This window comes from Tamandua tetradactyla, chromosome 7, assembly GCF_023851605.1.
Source record: "Tamandua tetradactyla isolate mTamTet1 chromosome 7, mTamTet1.pri, whole genome shotgun sequence".
Taxonomy (NCBI): domain Eukaryota; kingdom Metazoa; phylum Chordata; class Mammalia; order Pilosa; family Myrmecophagidae; genus Tamandua; species Tamandua tetradactyla.
In genome coordinates, this window is record NC_135333.1 from 30,879,619 (window position 1) to 30,899,085 (window position 19,467).

At 35.2% G+C, this 19,467-nt stretch overlaps 1 protein-coding gene across 4 annotated transcripts in view; it reads right to left on the minus strand.

Moving 5' to 3' along the window:
• The window catches only part of DMC1 (DNA meiotic recombinase 1), a 46,885-nt gene that overhangs the window by 9,802 nt on the left and 17,616 nt on the right, over window positions 1-19,467 (minus strand). For all 4 annotated transcript variants that reach the window (XR_013179303.1, XM_077168828.1, XM_077168829.1 and 1 more), the window contains exons 7-12: window positions 14,920-14,961; window positions 13,662-13,734; window positions 9,023-9,114; window positions 8,606-8,679; window positions 8,354-8,468; window positions 7,933-7,993 (exon numbers count right to left, since the gene is read on the minus strand). Coding sequence is in view for 3 of the 4 variants with exons in the window: in XM_077168828.1 (XP_077024943.1) it covers window positions 7,933-7,993; window positions 8,354-8,468; window positions 8,606-8,679; window positions 9,023-9,114; window positions 13,662-13,734; window positions 14,920-14,961 (457 nt within the window). In the remaining variant the exon portion in view is untranslated. The remainder of the gene's footprint in view (window positions 1-7,932; window positions 7,994-8,353; window positions 8,469-8,605; window positions 8,680-9,022; window positions 9,115-13,661; window positions 13,735-14,919; window positions 14,962-19,467) is intronic.

Here is a 19,467-nt window from a genome sequence, read left to right on the forward strand (position 1 = left end):
AAGCCATTCTGTTTCTGGTATATTGCATTCTGGCAGCTAGCAAACTAGAACAGATGCCATCTCCAAAGGTACATGATTTTTAATCAACTAAAGGGGAAATAAACGATAGGATTTGCAAAATGGCAAAGGAAACACAGAGAAAAAGCATTATAGGGAGAAAATGTCCTAAAAAATGACTCATAAAGTAAAAGATTATATGCAATCAAAATAAACTTCAACATAGCATAACAGCTTCAGCTCTGGGAGAATATAATTACAAGCCAATTCAAATTCTGTTGCTCCATGAAGGTGTTCAGGACTCTGTGTAGAAGTTATGCCTTTTAACTTTTTTTTAGATCACTAATACCTCTGATAATTTAATAAAAGATATAGATGTTCCCTCAGAAAAATGTATATATACATTCACAAAATTTTTCAAATAAGCTTAGGAGACTCATGGACTCTCCCTTTCTGGTATAGATATTATTATTAATAATAATAATAACTAAGATCTATCAAGCTCTTATGATGAGGCAGCCACTATCTCATCTAATAACTTCCATTTGCTCGAATTTCATATTTAGCAAACAACTGTGGATTAAAATTTGGATTACCATGGCAGTCTGCCTACAGGGAGGGAGGCTGGTCACATGAACCTTGAATATAGTTACATTTTTCACCATCAATAAAATTGACTCTAGTCTTTTGTTGAGTTTCATGAGCTTGATTAGGGTGAATGTGCTCTGAGAGCTGGACTGTTTATCAGTAGTCCAACCAAATCAAAACGCTGCCAGATTATGAACATGGTCAACTCACTGGCTAATGGATATATCCCTGCAAAGCCTCTGAAGTGATAGCATGCTGGCCTTTGCCCAGTCAGCCACTAACTCAAAATACAGTGTAGCTTATAAGTTTTGGAGTTAGACAGACCTTGGTTCAAATCCTGAAGCAAGCTGCATAATCTCAGGAAAATTGCTTAATTATTCTTAGCTTCTGTTTCTTAATTTTAAATGTTAGATAAAAATTGTATCTAACTGGTAGGGTAGTTGTGAAAATAAAATGAAATAATTCAGGTAAGGCATTAGCACAATAACTACCATTATTATTATTACTTATCTGCTTTCCTAATCTTGACTCAACCACTATATTACTTATGTTATCTTAGCCAGTTTCTTAATCTTTATGAACCTCAGTTTCTTTAACTGTAAATTGGGAATAAAAAGATCTTACCTCTTAGGGTTGTGATAAGGATTCAAGATGTTTTTGATACAACTCTTTGTGAGCTTACTATGTGCCCAGAAATGTGCCAGGTCACTTATATACATTAGCTATTATCTTTAAAGCAATCTTGGCATGTAAAAAATCCTCAAAAAACTATTATTTGACTGATCAGTTCAGTTAGAATAGTCTTTCTTTCAGTGGAATGTAGACCAAGAAACTGAAGCTTCTTTGAGCTTCCTGAGTATTCTGCTGGTTATAACCAAGTCTTGAGGTGAAGTAAAAGAAGGTGTAATAGCATTTCACAGTCTTTTGGAGGGCTTTAATTTACTTCTATTTCTGACCAAGTAAAAACAGCTTCAGAAAACCACCCACATCCTTCCTTTAGCCTATCCTTTCATTTCCCCTTCTTTTGTGTTTTCTTCTCCTCTTCTTTACTTCTTTTCTCAGGGGATGGGGAACACAGAGAGAAGGAGGAAGAGATGGGGGTGGATATTAGAAATAGAGGGGCTGAGAAAGATTGTTTCATTTCTTCCTCTGGTTGAACAGGATGCAGCATATTATATTTTTGAGGTTAAAACCTAGAACAGCCCGACATCCAAACTTCGAATTAGGGTACTGAGGCCATAGAAATAAAGTGTTATGGTGATGGGCCTCTACAAGTTACGAAAATTGTCATATAGGGAAGGGGATATTTTTTCTGGGGAGAGACTAGAAGAACATCAGCTTTGAGGTAAAAGAAAACTGAGTTGAAATCCTGGCTTCCCCATTTTTAAAATTGTGTGATAGGGAAAGCACTTAAGTGTTCTGGGCGTCAGTTTCCTCCTTTATAAATTAATAATAATAATAACACCTTCAGCAAACTGTGGTTGGAGTGTGGGCCTTGAGGTGCATAGGCAAGGGCAAGTTTGAGAGATAAGATGCACTCCTGGTGCTTTTTATTTGCTGATGGGGTAAGCTTACAAATGCGATTTTTTTTGTAGGCACCAGGAACGAAACCCAGGTCTCCAGCATGGCAGGTGAGAACTCTGCCACTGAGCCACCACTGCCCACCCACAAATGGGATTTTGAGAAGAGGTTTGCCAAGGAAAGAAAGGCTGAGTGTGGTGTGCTCAAGAATGAAGAGGAGCTTTGGGATTAGGGGAAATGGGGAGAGAGGAGTACAATCAAAAGGGAAGAATTTGGGGGAAAGAGTAGAGATGGTTAAAAAAGGGAAAATATGTTCAAGAATTTTTATTTTCTCCCAAAATATGCATAAAAACTTCTATTTTTGTCAACATTTGCAAGGTCAAATTCTTTTTTGGGGGTGGGGGTGTGGTGTGGTGGGTGGGATGCAACAATATAGATTGGCTTCATTAGAAACAGGTAGGCCCAAGGCAGCTGAGTTACATTGGGTAACGTAAGAACATAAAATGATGCAAGAAAGCACCTGACACACAATAAGCAATCATTAAATATAAATTCTCTTAACTTTTGTTTTTCTTACATGGGCAGGCACTGGGAATCGAACCTGGATCTCTGACATGGCAGGTGAGAACTCTGCCTGCTGAGCCACTGTGGCCTGCCCAAGTTCTCTTAATTTTGAGAAGTTCAAAGACTTTAAATGACTTGCACAAGGTCACCACTGCTAGTTACTCTGGTTCAGTGTTTTTCCTCTAACCATATTGCCGTTTAATGTATGCTAATAATGTCGAATCAGTAGGTGATATTCCTTAAAGAATAAATTGCACATTAACATGACTGCAAATGAGCTAAGATGACATTTGTTCTAACAAACCTAATACGCAAATGAAGTAGGTAGTAACATCATGGTCTTATTCACTGCTCATCTTATCATTTGCCCCGGTGTGGGGTTTTCCAGGTGGCTACTTTGACTTTTTATTCCCAGGCCTTCATCAACTGGATCATTCCAATTTTAAAATTTGTGTCTGTAAGCCTTGCCTAGGAACTACTGCTCTGCTGTATCATACAGCAGCTCCTTGCCTCTATAATTCTGTTCCTTTTTAATACGATGTGCCATCAAGTGTAATGCATGGGATATAAGCCTCAATTATTGTCAGTGTTCTTGGGGACTCATACCAATTATAGTGATATTACTCTGACAGGCCCCAGGCAAGCTGCAGCTTAGAGTTCCTCAACACTGAGGATAAAAGATATTTTCTTTCTGGGAGCTTTTAAAATAGCATTTGATATCAGTTTCTTTAAAACTGTCCTGTTTTTTTTCTCATTTAGTTGTGACAATTTATGTGTTTTATATGTAGACATGCATTTAATTTATATTGTTATAATTAAATATACGTTAGAATATACCAATTATAGTGAACTTTGTTTCCTTACAACCCTGGTAGGTGGAGAAGATGATGTTTCAAACCAGCTTAACCAGAAACAATACTAGTTTTTGCTATCTTCTTAGGCTCTCAGCTTAGCGCACTTCATTATACATCTCCTCTGCTCTCTTTGCCTCTCCCTTCTCCTCAATTATTTCCTTTCCACCATCTTTCTTATCTCTTTTCAATGTCTTATTAGAGTCAATTCAAAATTGTTTTATTCTTTTTGAAGTGTCCCACAAATATAGGAAAATCCTTATCTCACATAATTTCCCATCCCTTTGCCTTCTAATTGTACATGGACAGTTTTGACCTCTTCAATGTTCTGTCCCCACACCTGAAGGAAGAACACTGCTCTTTAACTTGTACTGCTTTATTTGAATGCAACCCACTTTCTCCCTCTGAGCAAATGAGTCATTTTCTCTTTTTAAACTGAGTCTTAAAAACCTACCATTTCTCTTTAGTTTAAAATGGTTCTTTGTGTGAAGAATGCTCCTACAAAATAGAGAAGACTGTCTAAATCACTCAAGGACTGTGACCTACCAAGACTTTAAATTTTGGAGTTAAATGGACATCATTTATTTTTCTTCTTTATGAAGCCAGAGATTTTTGTTTCCTTGGTTCACTAGTAAATTCTTAGAATCCTAGTACATAGTGGGTTCTCAATAGATATTTGTTGAAAAAGTGACTATTTGATTCCACTTCCTACTCTTTTAAAGTTGTTTAATAGAATTTGTGTAGTTAATATTTCACATTAGAATTCCATGTCATTAAACAGATAATACTCATAAGAGGGTACTGAACAGTGAGAAATTTATCAAACTGTAGAAGATGCAGCAAAACTCTTAGGGTTAGTTTAGAAAATGCCTAAAGAGGGAAGGGTAAGGGGTATGGGATATATGAGTCTTTCTGGAGTGATACAAATGTTCTAAAAAATGATCATAGTGATGAGTACAATTATGTGATGATATTGTGAGCCACTGATTGCACACCATTTATAGAATATATGGGTGTGAAGATTTGTAAATAGAAAAGAAAATGCCTAAAGAGAGACACATTGATTTCTGTACATTTTATAGAATTTACACCAGCATATCAAATATCTTCTAACATATATATCAATGATTCACTTAATCTGCTACTATTTGATGTATTACCTCAGTTTTCAAGTAATATCACTCTATATTGCAAATACTGGAGCAACAATTGATACTTCAATGGATGCTAAAACCAATGGATGAGGGCGGGCCGCGGTGGCTCAGCGGGCAAGAGTGCTTGCCTGCCATGCCGGAGGACCCCGGTTCGATTCCCGGCCCCAGCCCATGTAAAAAACAAACAAACAAACAAAATATAATAAAACAAGAAAATGTTTAAAGATGTTTCCCTTTCTTCCTCCCTTCCTTCCTTCCATCCTTCCTTCCTTCTCTCTGTCTTTCCTTCCCTTCCTCCCTCTCTCTTAAAAAAAAAAAAAAAAAAAAAAAAAAACCAATGGATGAATAATTATTAGAGAACAAGATCTCAAAGTATCACTCCACAAATTACTGATTAATTATAATGGAAAAAAGTACTTTTACAATGGAGAAATCTTGTGAACAGCATCTCAATTATACAACAAATAGCATCACTAATAATGGGACAAATATCATCATATGCTCCTGATATGAGACACTGAAAAGCCTTATATCACTTATGTAGCACTCCTGCCAAAAATGTTTAACATTGTAAATAATCTGAAAAGAAACATACAACTTCTAATTGAGAGATATTCTGCAAAACAGTTGGCTTGTGTTCTTAAAAAATGTCAGTGTCATTTCCATCTGGGAATACCCTGGGTACCCTCTCAACCATTTGAGACTCCCAGGATAATGGACCTTGATTTTGAGGCTTGCCCTCATGAAACTTGTTTCTGTGGGGGAGAAGCTAAGACTGCCTATGGCAAGGTATGAGAGTAGTTCTTTCCAGGTAGCCTCTTTGTGGCCTAGATGTGGCCTCTCTCTCTCTCTAGGTCCAACTCTACAAGGAAAGTCATTGCCCTCCCCCCTGCATGGGACATGACATTCAGGGGTGAATGTCTCCCTGGTAGCTTGGGGTATGGCTCCCAAGGATGAATCTGGTTTTAGCACTGAGGGATTGACAACAGCTTTCAGACTAAAGGGAGGAAAGGAGACATTAAACAAAATAAGGCATCAGTGGCCAAGAGAGATCAAGTGGAGTTGAGAGACTATTCTGGAGGCAACTCTTATGTAAGCTTCAATTAGATAGTGCTGATTGCCATGGTTTGCTAAACTCCAACCAGCATCACTCCTATTGACTCTTTTTTTTTTTTTTTACATGGGCAGGCACCAGGAATTGAACCCAGGTCCTCAGGCATGGCAGGCAAGCACTCTTACCTGCTGAGCCACTGTGGCCCACCCACTCCTATTGACTCTTGAGAACATCTAAGGCTTAAATTGAGACTCTATATAGGTTTCATGCACTAAGTTTGCTTTCCTGGAACCTATCATTCCCGGAGGGTTCCTAGGTCAGACAAATCCTCAATTTGAAGCCTCTCCAAGATTATCAATTAATTACATCCCTCTATCCTTTAGTGTCAATACCGCTTCTCAACATGAAAAAGTCAGAACGGGTGTTGCCCAGGGATCCCTATGGATTGGGAGAGGGATCAGGGGAGGACGAGGTATAACAGAGAGAATAGGATTTAACAAACAAGTATGACTGCTGAATCACTATATGAATATTCCATCTAGCCTCCAGTGTTTAGGAGCAGCTAGAAGGAAAAATCTGAGATGGTGGAATAGTAGCCCATGACAAACTCGGGGATCTGTTCTGTATCTACTTGTTGACGTGTGCTTTGAAAATTATTTCTTTTTTCTTTCTTTGCTTTGTATATACATTATATTTTACAATAAAAAATGTTAAAAAAAGGTCAGTGTCATAAATGCCTGACAAAGACTGAGGAGCTCTTCTGATTAAATGCAACTAAAGAGACAAATAAATGGAATGCATGTTTCTTGATTGATTCTGAACATAAAACAAAAAACTGAACAACAATAAAGGACACCATTGGGACAATATGGGACATTATTGGAATTTGAATATGACTGTATATTAGATAACAGTATTATGCCATGAGATATATTGAAGTTTTAAGAGGTGAAATGTCAGAATGACTGCAAATAATTCTTGTTAGTTCAGGGAGTGAAAAAAATACATATATTCAAATTTAAATGATTCAATGACCCCTAAATACATATATATACGTATGGGTATATGTACCAGTGTATAAAGAGTATGAATGCTTGTATATACATATATGAAATTATATGTACAAGTATATATAAGAGAGAGAAAAAACAATATGGCAAAATGTTAGCAACTGATGAACCTAGATGAATGGTATCTGTGTATTCATTGTACTATTCTTGCAACATTTTTCAGGTTAAAAAATTTCCAAAATAAAAAGTTGTTGAAAAAATCTTTTAAAAAGTAATCTCAATGCAAATGTACTAAGAAACGATGATCATGCATCTATGTGATGATGTTAAGAATTACTGAGTGCATATGTAGAATGGTATGATTTCTAAATGTTGTGTTAATTTCTTTTTTTTTTCTTTCCGTTAATAAAAAAAAAAGAGAAAAAAAAGTAATCTCAAATGGTTTGGAACTTGACAGAGGTGGTGGTTGTACAACATCATGGATGTACTTACTTAATGCCACAGAATTGCATACTTTAAAATGGTTAATTCTGTTATATGAATTTTACCTCAATTAAAAATATTTAAAAAGTAAAAGTGAACAAAAAGTAGTAGCATAGATTCAGGGTTACTTTGATTGCCTACTTAGATATATAATGCTCAAAGTTTTTGACAGTGACAACTTTTCTTTGAATTTTCTCTTTTTACCACTCTACTTTAGCTCTCCCAGCCCCTCTAATCACCACCAGTTATCTCTGAAGCAGAGCCATCAACAGTTATGTTACATGCACAAATATGTCAACACATTCTGAGTATGTGTAGTGTGGACTGAAATTATCTGTTTCTTTAAACAGAAGACTTCGCTCATAGGACCTCTTATAAACATATGTAACATATATCATGCAGAGAGGTCTGCTTGTTCGTTTTAAGTTAACAAACAGCTTGTTAGTGCAGCAGAAGTCATTCATTTATGGGGAGATTTTAAAATTTCCCAAGGATCTTTTTCTTATTATCCTCCAATACTGCTTTAGCCCTAGACAAAAGAGGAACCCATAGTATCTCTGCAAGTGGTTAAACTACTGCTTTATTATACAAAGAACTAGAAAATAGATTCTGGACAACAAAAAAGTGATATTTACCATTATAAAGTAACTTTATATTAACCTCTTGATATTAACCTCTGTGAAATACAAAAGCAGAAAATAGGGGCTTACGTCATTGTTGCTCCTGGATCAGCAGTCATTTGATTAGTCACAAACACAGCCACATTATACTCTACATCAAGAAATAAAATTAAGGAACTAAGAGAAGGACAATATAAATTAAAGTTCATTGTTTAGAATTCAGAGTTTAAAAAATTGCCCCATGAATTGCTATCATAAACAAGATCATATACCTATTTTTTCATTGATAACAGAAATTAATTTATTTAGTTATTATTATTACCATTTAGATACTTTATATTACTAGTATCAGTATATTTGATTAAGAAAAAATTAATTGTATTCCCATGAAGTTAATTTTGTTTAAATAAGTATAATCTCCTGCCATCAATCTGAGTTTCTGTGAAAAGTCTATTTGCAAACATAGTTACTAGATGCTATTCTGATAGCATCACTTATTTAAAAGATCTACCTTCTGAAATTTTTTGGAGTCGTGACAACATCTGGGCCAATTTTTGCTGCCGTTCAGCCAACTCCCCACGACCACTGAAATCCACTCGAAAAAGTGCCATTATTGAATCAATGATCTGCACAGGGTTAATATAAAAATAAACATGCATTTGCATTTGGAAATAGAATAAAGGTATTAATTTGAATAGGAATCAAATAACGAAAAATAGTATGCTAAATAGCTCTTTGAGAGAGGAATATTTAAAGCTTCTACCAATAGTTTGAAGATGCCAGCTTCTTCATGGAACTTTGCTGCTACATAATCAAGTAGCTCCATCTGATGTTCACCTGGTAGGAAATGCAGTGAGACAATGTTATAAAAGCTAGAAGAAGCTTGGGAGCCAGACAAAATCTATGAATTGTTGGCCCTTGAAGGATTCTCTTAATTATTTATGGCTTACATTCCAAATGTTACATTATCCCAAAAGAACATTATTCTAATTTCAAAGAGTATTTTTGATTTATATGTAATAAAATCGTATAAAATTGGGGTTGATTAAATTAATTTGGAGAACAGCAAAATTAAAAGAGAAAAGAACATTGTCAAAACGTTGTTCAGTATTGATCAAATAGTAAATAAGTGTTGCCAATCTTAAAATAACCCAAGCCTCCACTTGCATGGACCTCTTACTAGTATATGCTCGTGCGTAAAGTACATTGTCCAGAACTGCATCGTGGTCTACATTGAAGCGATCAGCAATGTCCCGAAGGCGGTCTGGACGGCTGGAGCAGGCCAAGATTAAGGATCCAATAAATCAATTCCAAAAAAAGTTAAAAGGACAACTATAAAAAATAACACCTTAAGTAAGTAAATTAACAGGGAGGCAAAACAATGTACCTGCAAAGGTATTCTGAAGGATGCTAATAATCTTCTAGTTGTACCCAGATTTTATTTTTCATAGTGCTTCAATTTATGAATACCTTAAGTAGTGATAAATGTCATGGAAATGGCAAGGCAGTAAAATGAATTTAAATATTAAATTATAAAATCTTCACAATAACCTTGGAAGTTAGTTGATATGGCCTGTATTTTCTTCATTTCAAAATAGGGACACTGACAGAGATTAGACAAATGACTCAGGATCATGCAGCAAATCAGTTACAAGAGAAGAGTTGGAAACAGATTTGTGAGTCTCTTTTGTTCTCAGTTCTATAAAAATAGATCTATGCTAGGAAGATAACTTTCAATTATAATTCAAGACACTTCAACATGAATTAATTCACTGTCTTCATACTCCTCTCTTTTTCAATATTTAATAGTTTAATATACATTAGTCATGTGTTTGTAACAAATGATAAATTCAACTATATGAACCAAAGGGTCAAAAAAGTAACTTCAAGGGTTCAAATGGGAGTTATTGACCCAGCGTTCTTCAGTTTTTTAGGGTTTAAAACCCATCTTCTTCTAAAGGAGCTGCCTTAACTTTCTGAAATTAGTGAATTTGTGGGAGGGGATATCAGTGTGCCTGCAAAGATATTCCGTAAGATGCTAATCACCCCTTACATCTATATAAACCAAAAAAGAAGTAATAAACCTTTTTCTTTAGATATTTGGTGATCTTAACAATATGTCTACAGTGTGTCCTCTGAAGGTAAGATAAAATGCATGTCTCAGGTCTCATTTCACTTTGCTTATGCTTTATAATATAAAGTAACTGTACAGTTACTTTATATTATAAGTAACTGTAATCTTAATACTATAAGTAACTATAATCTTACTTATGACACTTGCAAATAGTTCAATAAATGTTCAATTGAATTGTCTCTAGGATTTCCCAGCCATCTATATCCTAATACACCCTGTATATTCTTCCTACGGTGTGGGCTTGCTAGTCTACTGCCTCAGTGGCAGTCACTAAAATCTTCCATGACTCCTGAATATACCCAGTACATGTTTTCATTGGGCAAGTCAAGAAAAGCAATTGGAAGAGATAATAAATACATTTTTCACCATCTCAGATTCTACAAAATCTAGATACTACGTGACCAAAGGTATAAAAGTTGGGTTTTAACGTAAGGGAAATTCAAATAAATTTACAGATACTTATTAACCAATTATTTTATGTAATCAATAATAACCAAATTAACCAACTACCAGTGCAAGCCACTGTGGAGGGTACAAGGAGTCATAGAACAATTCACGCCCTAGATAAGCTCAAAACATAATTAAGAAGACAAAATGTGAACACAGGAAGAAAAAGATACAGAGACAGCAGTATGTATGAGAGATGATGAAGAACTGAAAAGGTTCCACAGTGGTTCTCATGTGTCCTTGTCCCCCACAGCTGTCCTCTTACACCCCTCTTGAATATGACTTAGCCTCTAACAGTTTCCTTTACTACCCCCTTGATAAAATCCAAATTGCCCAAACAGTGGCTGCTAATTTGCAAGAATACCTCCTTTTTCTGAGAGACATCCTTGACAAACCATTTCTGAAACTAGCTAGCTGGCCTCCATCTGAGTCCCTCTTGCTAAAGCCCTATGCAACATTCTATCCTCCTTCCCCACATTGTAATGCTTCAACAGCCCCTTCTCATGCTTGGCATTCTGAATAAGGGCTTCTGTATGATAGACAGCAAAGTTTATAATAGAAGATGGGGAAGGACAAGGCTAAGTAATTGGAGAAGATTAGAAAAGGTGGGCCTTGAACTGAAAGTTTTAATGAACATATACGATTCAAAGTTGTTGAAAGGTGGCAGAAGGAACAGCAAAGAATAAATAAGATAGAAATATACATTGTAAATTTCCCTATAACCAGCCAAATTAACATTCAAGAATGAGAGGCAAAATAAAGGTATTTTCAGACATTCCAGGGCTCAAAGTTTACCACTTAGAGTGCTTTTCTGAAAGAATTACCTGAGCAGGTACTCCTGGAAAACAAAAATAGAAGAAAGAAGATTTGGGATGCAAGAAACCATGGTGAACAAAGAAACAAGAATCTTTATCGTTAAATCTAAATAATTGCTGGTGTATAATGTTTTCAAATTTTAATAACAAAGCATGTTTTAGAAGGCAATGAGATCAGTCTGACTAGAATAGTAAGTTGAAGTAAGATAATAGTGGAAAACAAGACTGAAAAAGTAGGCTGGGTCTTCACTGTCAATGACCTCACAAACTGGTGTAGGTCTTCCTTATTATTAAAACTAATATTTTTTTTACCTGATACCTCCTTCAATAACTGTATTTCTCCTTTCATTCATTGGTCAACTACCCACTGCCTACTTTCCTTAATGCTTATTTGCAACAAGGTTCTATCATCTTACCCAACTACAATTGCTCTTTTTTTTTTTTAAGTTTTAAAAAATTATTTTATTTTTTTAACTGCCCACTTTTTATTTTTCCAAGTTTTACATGGGGACATAAGTAACCTGCTTATAACGACCATATTAGCTACTTTGACACATGCATACAAAATCCCTTTGGTGGAGTTTCGATCTAAGTAACTAAATACAAGTTAGTGGATGTCTAAAGTGAAAGATAAGATATCAGAAATGTTTCAATAATTCTGAAAACCCAAAGTTAAAAAAGAAAAGGTAGGCATGTTTGACTGTATAAAAAAAAGAAAAAATTTACATGAATGACAAAAAATGGTAATTAAAGACAAATAATAGATCTGGGGGTGGAAATGATAGATATACAAATGGTTTTCTATACAAAGAGCTCTTAATCAGTTTTTTTAAGACAATAATTCAACAAAAGATGGGCAAAAGTATGAAGAGACAGTTCACAGAAGAGCAAATCCAAATGGCTAGCAAACATATTAACAGATGCAAATGTTCAATAGTTAGGGTAGTGAAAAATAAAATAAAAATGAGGTAACATTTTATACCCACCAGGCTGGCAAAATTAGTTAAAAAATTTTTTCTTGAAGAAGATGTGAAGAAATGATTATCACCCTATGTTGCTGGTGAAAGGTCAAATTTGATGGCATTTGTATGTCATCCAGTGACATGTCACATGTTAAAACTAATAACAGTATTGTGTGAGCATAAGCAAATGTCTAGGTAGTTCAACTGCTTTCTTGAACTTCTAATTTCCAACTTCTGTGATCTTTCTCTGTATTCTCAGTATCAATCTCAGATTCTCTTCTCCCCCCTCCCCTCTCTTTTGCTTCATGAACAATTGCTGTCCAAAGGCCATCTTTTTTTCTTGAAACTTTCATTTTCTTGGCTTCTACAACCTGAATTCCTTCTTTCTCTGTCTCTGTGGGTTCCTCTTTTTAGTCCCTCTTCCTAAAAACAGGCAAACACTAAAGTTGTGTTCTCCATTCTCTCTTTTCCCTCCTCCACTGAGCTATTCATCCTTATCTCTGGCCCTACCCTATTTTAAAGCGATCCTACAGCTCCACCTGCCATTTGGATGTCTTCCTGGACCTCAAATTCAACAAATTAAAATGAAATATCACCTTTTCTCTGAAACATATCTCTCCAATTCTGTCAAGAGCATCCTATTCTCCCCTATCTAGACAAAAACAAACAAACAAACTGAGACTGGTTTCTTATACTTTTCTTTCCTTTGTCTATCAAATATAGTTATAAAGTCCTATCACTTTTTCTCACTGATATTCCTTGTCCTTTTCTTTCTATTCTCACTGCTTCCATCCAAATCTGGTTCTCATTACTTACCCAGAATATTGCAGAAATATCCAATTTACGCCCACCATTAGGTTTCATACTCTTCATGTCTAAGACTTAAATCACTTTTCCAGCCTTGTATTCTAAGAATACCTTGCATTTCAATTAAACTGCAATTCTTTCTCTTACCAAAACAAGTTCTACTCTATACCCTACTGAGCTTTTGCTCGCTTCCCTTTCCCTTTATTTGGGATCATGAATTTGAGTAAATCAATAATCTTTCTAACTACTAAGCAAAATCTTTGGAGAAGTAAGGATTAAAAAACAAATAAGAGGGTGGGCCATGTGGCTCAGCAGGCAGAGTTCTCACCTGCAATGCAGGAAACCTGAGTTTGATTCCTGGTGCCTGCCCATGCAAAAAAAAAAACCCAAAAAACAATAACAACAAATAAGATTGATTTCTTCATGTGTATTTCTTTTGTCAATTTTACACCAAACCCATTTGGAGAATTGAACTCTTGTTAAATAAAAGTAGTTTGAGAACATGGCCATTAATTATTTTCCCTTTGTCTTTCCTCATTATTGCTAGTTTATAGGAATATTACAGAAATGACACATTTCAAACAAACTTTCCTTTGTAGAAACATTACCTTATCACACTATTATACTAGCAACTTGTTTAAATAAAAAGGTTACAATGTATTTTCTGTATCAATGAAGATAATCTTCCCTCCTGGGTAGCCACTTGCTCCTGGTAGTTGAGCTGTCACTAGAGAGCAATTAAAATTAATTAATATTAACATGAGTGAATAAATTTTGTACAAATGAATATATAAGTAGCTGCTTGCCCATGCAAAAAAAAAAAAAAAACCCACGAAAAACAAACAAAATTAACATAGGATTTATGTAGGTTGCTCTCTTTAGTAAATTTGGCAAAGAATCACAATCCTTTAGGTTTTAAACAGCATGCTATGATTTCACATTACCAGCCAGTAGTACAATTAGAAATATTCTACCAGCATAATAGTAATTCAACAAAGAATTTCAAAATCTTCCATGATGGAAGATGTTTACGAAAGTTAGTTCTCCTAGAGAATGGAAGTAGAAACTAAATATTACTAACTTTCTGCCCATAAGAAACAATCACAAATATAAATTTATGCTATAATTCATTTAAATAACTTTTCAATTAGTATAAGTCAAATGTATTTACCTTATAGGGAGTACTAGTCAACACTTACTAAGGAGCTCCTGTGTACCAGGTATATACATCATTTCATTTACTTTTCAAAACAACTCAAAGCTTTGGCACTATTTTTATTCCTGTTTTACTGATGGAAAAAAATTAGACTTAGACAGGTGAAGCAACTTGCCTAGGGTCACACAGCTATTAATGGCAGAGCCCAGCTAAGAGCCAGGCATTCTGATTTTAGAACCCTCTTCTTAACCACTTTGTCATACTCCTACTTAGGTCAAAGAAATGCAGAATAGGATTTTTGTGAAAAAGGAGATATCTTTGTTTATTTTGTTCTGAAAAATTTGTTTTTAAGACTTTTTTAGAGTCAATTTTACTTGATGCAAAGTAAGGCATCCTAGGCCTCAACAGATTTTGTGGCATTCTTGTAAAACATATATACAGCAGATGGACTGGGGAAAATTGAGACAGTGACCTCTCTTCCCACCCCCACACAGGTGTCTATTTGCCTCCTCCTGACTTCTATTCAGGTGCTCATAGTCCAGCACAAGCAATCTTACCTCAAACAGGAGACAAGCAAAGACCAGCTCTGGTGTCTCTGTAACCCTGGGCAGTTTACCTAACCACTCTGGGCTTTAGTCTCCTTGCCAGTTGTTCAGATTACATGAGATTACGTGAAGTTCCAGGCACACAACAGAAGTTTAATAAGTGATAGCTGTGATTCTTATTGTTATTGTTGCTATTGTTATGTATCCTTACCACAGAGGGTATGAGAGAGCTGGGTTTTTCCAGTACGAAATTCTGTGAAATGCAGAAAAAATAATAAAATACACATGTAGTTAATTTTTACATATTTTCATGGAGAATAAAACATGACCTCAGAATATCACTAGTTTTCTGTTCCAACTATCAAATCTCACTCATCTATCCTCATACCTCTTGTGTCACATTCCGCATGTGTAAATACTAGTAGTAAAAAAATTAAGTTATTTTTCATAGACTTGTCCTTTAGATAAAAATTAACTTAAACCAAGTTTTCCTTAAGAATAGTGATATAATCGAAAGCTTAAGATCCTGCCACAGGAAGGGGACTCCTCCACTGAAGTGAAATCCTCAAGAAGCAGCTAAATTAGTCTCAGATTCATGGCACCCCTGGCAATTATCAGAAACAAATTCTCTCTGAAGGAAAGCTTCCTCCACTCCCAAGTTCAGGCCCATGGAGTTCCCATGAATTAAAATCAAGCACAAAGCTCACAAATATGGATTACTACACAAGAATATGAGCACAAAGTATGGGAGCCAACAGAAATAACAAACATCAGATTTACTTCCCAAAGTCAGTGGAAACAATAGCAACAACAACAAAAACAAAATCCCCAAAGACCGTAAATACTGGAACTGCCAGTATTTACATAATTTGTAATATAACTATGCATGGATTGTTTTTTTAAATTAATTTATTAATTAAAAAAATTAACAAATGAAATAAAAATTAACATAGGTCATCAGTAATTCACAATATCATCACTTAGTTGCATATTCATCATTTCTTAGAACATTTGCATCCATTCAGAAAAAGAAATAAAAAGACAATAGAAAAAGAGATAAAACGAAAATAGAAAAAAACCAAAAAGATTATACCTACCATACCCCTTACCCCTCACTTTCACTGATCACTAGCATTTCAAACTAAATTTATTTTAACATTTGTTTCTCCTATTATTTATTTTTGTTCCATATATTCTACTCGTCTGTTGACAAGGTAGATAAAAGGAGCATCAGACACAAGGTTTTCACAATCACAGTCACACTGTGAAAGCTATATCATTATTCAATCATCATCAAGAAACATGGCTACTGGAACACAGCTCTACATTTTCAGGCAGTTCCCTCCAGCCTCTCCACTACATCTTGAACAACAGGGTGATATCTACCCAATGCGTAAGAATAACCTCCAGGATAACCTCTCGATTCTGTTTGGAATCTCTCAGCCATTGACACTTTGTCTCATTTCGCTCTTCCCCCTTTTGGTCAAGAAGGTTTTCTCAATCCCTTGATGCTCAGTTTCAGCTCATTCTAGGATTTCTGTTCCACGTTGCCAGGAAGTTCCACACCCCTGGGAGTCATGTCCCACGTAGACAGGGGGAGGGTGGTGAGATTGCTTGTTGTGTTGGCTGGAGACAGAGGCCACATCTGAGCAACAGAAGAGGCTCTCTTGGGGGTGACACTTAGGCCTAAATTTTAAGTAGACTTGACCTATCCTTTGTGGGGTTAAGTTTCATATGAACAAACTGAACAAACCCCAAGACTGGGGGCTCAGCCTATAGCTTTGGTTGTCCACACTGCTTGTGAGAATATCAAGAATTCAACTTGGGGAAGTTGAATTTCTCCCCGTTCTCACCATTCCCTGAAGGGGGCTTTGCAAATACTTTTTCACTCACTGATCGAATCACTCTGGGATTCATCGGGCATCACTCTGGGCAAACCAACAAAATCTCATTTCCTACCTGAGAGTACAAGTACTTATGACGTTCAATCAAACTATCTACATAAGTTATATTAGGAAATGCACTAGTCAAAATTTAAATTTTGTACCAAATAAACATTTTTTTGCTTTAGTCTCACACATAAGGTGACATTTTAAAATATTAATTACCATCTATTTTCAGCACCCTGAAGTAATGACATTCCTTTGTTCTTCCTCAAGCAAAAACATTTTTAAAATTTGTACATTTAGTTTCTATTATTATACACTCTAGGCATTCCTAGATTATACCATCTCAATCTTTAACATCCATCTTTCTTTCTGATTTTATTTATGACCCCAGCCCTCCTCCCTCTATCATTCTCACATGCAGCTTCATTCAGTGTTTTAACAAAATTGTATTACAGTTAGGTAGTAGTGTGCATTTCTGAGTTTTTGTATTCAGTCCTGTTGCACAGTCTGTATCCCTTCAAATCCAATTACCCAATGTTTTACCCTATTTCTATCTCCTGATGGTCTCTGTTACCAATGAAATTCTCCAAGTTTTTTCACTAATGTCTCAGTTCATATCAGTGAGACCATACAGTATTTGTCCTTTAGTTTTTGGCTAGTCTCACTCAGCATAGTGTTCTCAAGGTCCATCCATGTTGTTACATACTTCATAAGTTTATTCTGTCTTAGAGCTGCATAATATTCCATCATATGTATATACCACAGTTTGTTTAGCCACTCATCTGTTGATGGACATTTTGGCTGTTTCCATCTCTTTGCAATTGTAAATAATGATGTTATAAACATTGGTGTGCAAATGTCTATTTGTGCCCTTGTCCTCATGTCCTCTGAGTAGATATCTAGCAATGGTATTGCCGGGTCATATGGCAATTCTATATTTAGCTTTCTGAGGAACTGTCACATTGCCTTCCACAGCGGTTGTACCATTTGACATTCCCACCAACAGTGAATAAGTGTGCCTCTTTCTCCACATCCTGTCCAGCACTTGTCATTTTCTGTTTTGTTGATTATCGCCATTTTGGTGGGTGTGAGATGATATCTCATTGTGGTTTTGATTTGCATTTCTCTAATGGCCAGGGAAGTTGAGCATCTCTTCATGTGCCTTTTGGCCATTTGTAGTTCCTCTTCTGAGAAGTGTCTGTTCAAGTCTTTTTCCCATTTTGTAATTGGATTGGCTGTCTTTTTATTGTTGAGTTGAACAATCTCTTTATAAATTCTGGATACTAGACCTTTATCTGATATGTCATTTCCAAATATTGTCTCCCATTGTGTAGGCTGTCTTTCTACTTTCTTGATGAAGTTCTTTGATGCACAAAAGTGTTTAATTTTGAGGAGTTCCCATTTATTTATTTCTTTCTTCAGTGCTCTTGCTTTGGGTGTAAGGTCTATAAAACTGCCTCATGAATTGTTTTTTAAAGTAGAAGATATAATCACAAAAGTGACCAATCATTATGGGACAGTTAGGAATGAACTTTTGGTTCTTGAAGAAAAAAAAAAGACAAATGCCTAGAAATGATAAATAAAATTACTGAAATGAAACAAGTGATGAGCTGAATAGACACATCTGAAAGGAGAAATACTGAACTGGAAGATTTAGACAAAAAATTACCCAGAATATAACACAGACAAGGGGATGGAAAATATAAAAAGAATGTAAGACATACTGAAGCTAAAATGGAATGGTCTAACAGAAGCCTATCACAAAAATGCAGAAAAAAAGAACAGAGAAATTGAAGGAGAGGCTGTAAATTTTCCAGAACTTCTGATAAACAAAATCTCAAAGGTATAATGAACATTATATATCCAAACAGGATAAAAAGAAAAAAATCTATGCCTAGACACATCAAAGTGAAGATGCAGTACAGCAAGATCAAAATGAATAAAAGTGGCTAGTAAGAAAGGACAGAGCACCTTCACTAAAATAAAAATTAGAATTAAAGTACATGTTTCAATAGCAACAATGTATAGCCAAAATAACATAATATCTTCTTAATTCTGAGAGAAAATAATTATGGAACTAGAGTTGTCTACCCAGTAAAATTATCCTCCAGGAACAAAAATGAAATAAAGGCAATTTTAGGTAAGTAAAAACTGAGAGAGATTTTACTTGTAGCATAAGAACTGAAAGAAAAAAGGAAATGATTCCAAAATAATAGCAGAAGAAGGGATGGTGAGCAAATAAAATTATAAAAATGTGTGAGAATTCAAAAAAATATTTCCAGTAAAGAAATAATGATGATAAATGTTTAATATTTAAGGTTAAAAAAAGGGCATCTTAAATCTGATTATGTTTCTAGATAGAAAAACAAAAACCAAAAACATGCTAAATGACACCACAGGGATATAATCAGAAAAATCCATGCTGTGGGAAACTCTACAGGGCAAACAAACCAGTTTTCTCAAATAAATTACAAGGAAAAAATAAAATGAGAAGCAAGAAAGAGGGGGAAACTAGGAAAAGCCTTAAAAGATATATCAACTAATTTCAATGTATAGACCTCTTTTGGCTCCTGATTCAAATAAATTCCAAAAACAATGACATTAATGAGACTATTAGAAATTTAAATACTAATTTGATATTTGAAGATATTAAAGAATTGTTCATTTGCTTGAGGTGTAGTGTATTGAAGTTACGTCTTTTATAAAAAGAGCCTTATCTTTTTGAGATACATTCTGAAATGTTTTCGGATGAAATGAAATAATGAGATTTGTGTCAAGATAATATGGAAGCAATAAAACTGATGCCAATGGAGAAATATTGGCTATGAATTGATGGCTGTTGGGTCTGGGTAATGGGGTCCATGGGGGTC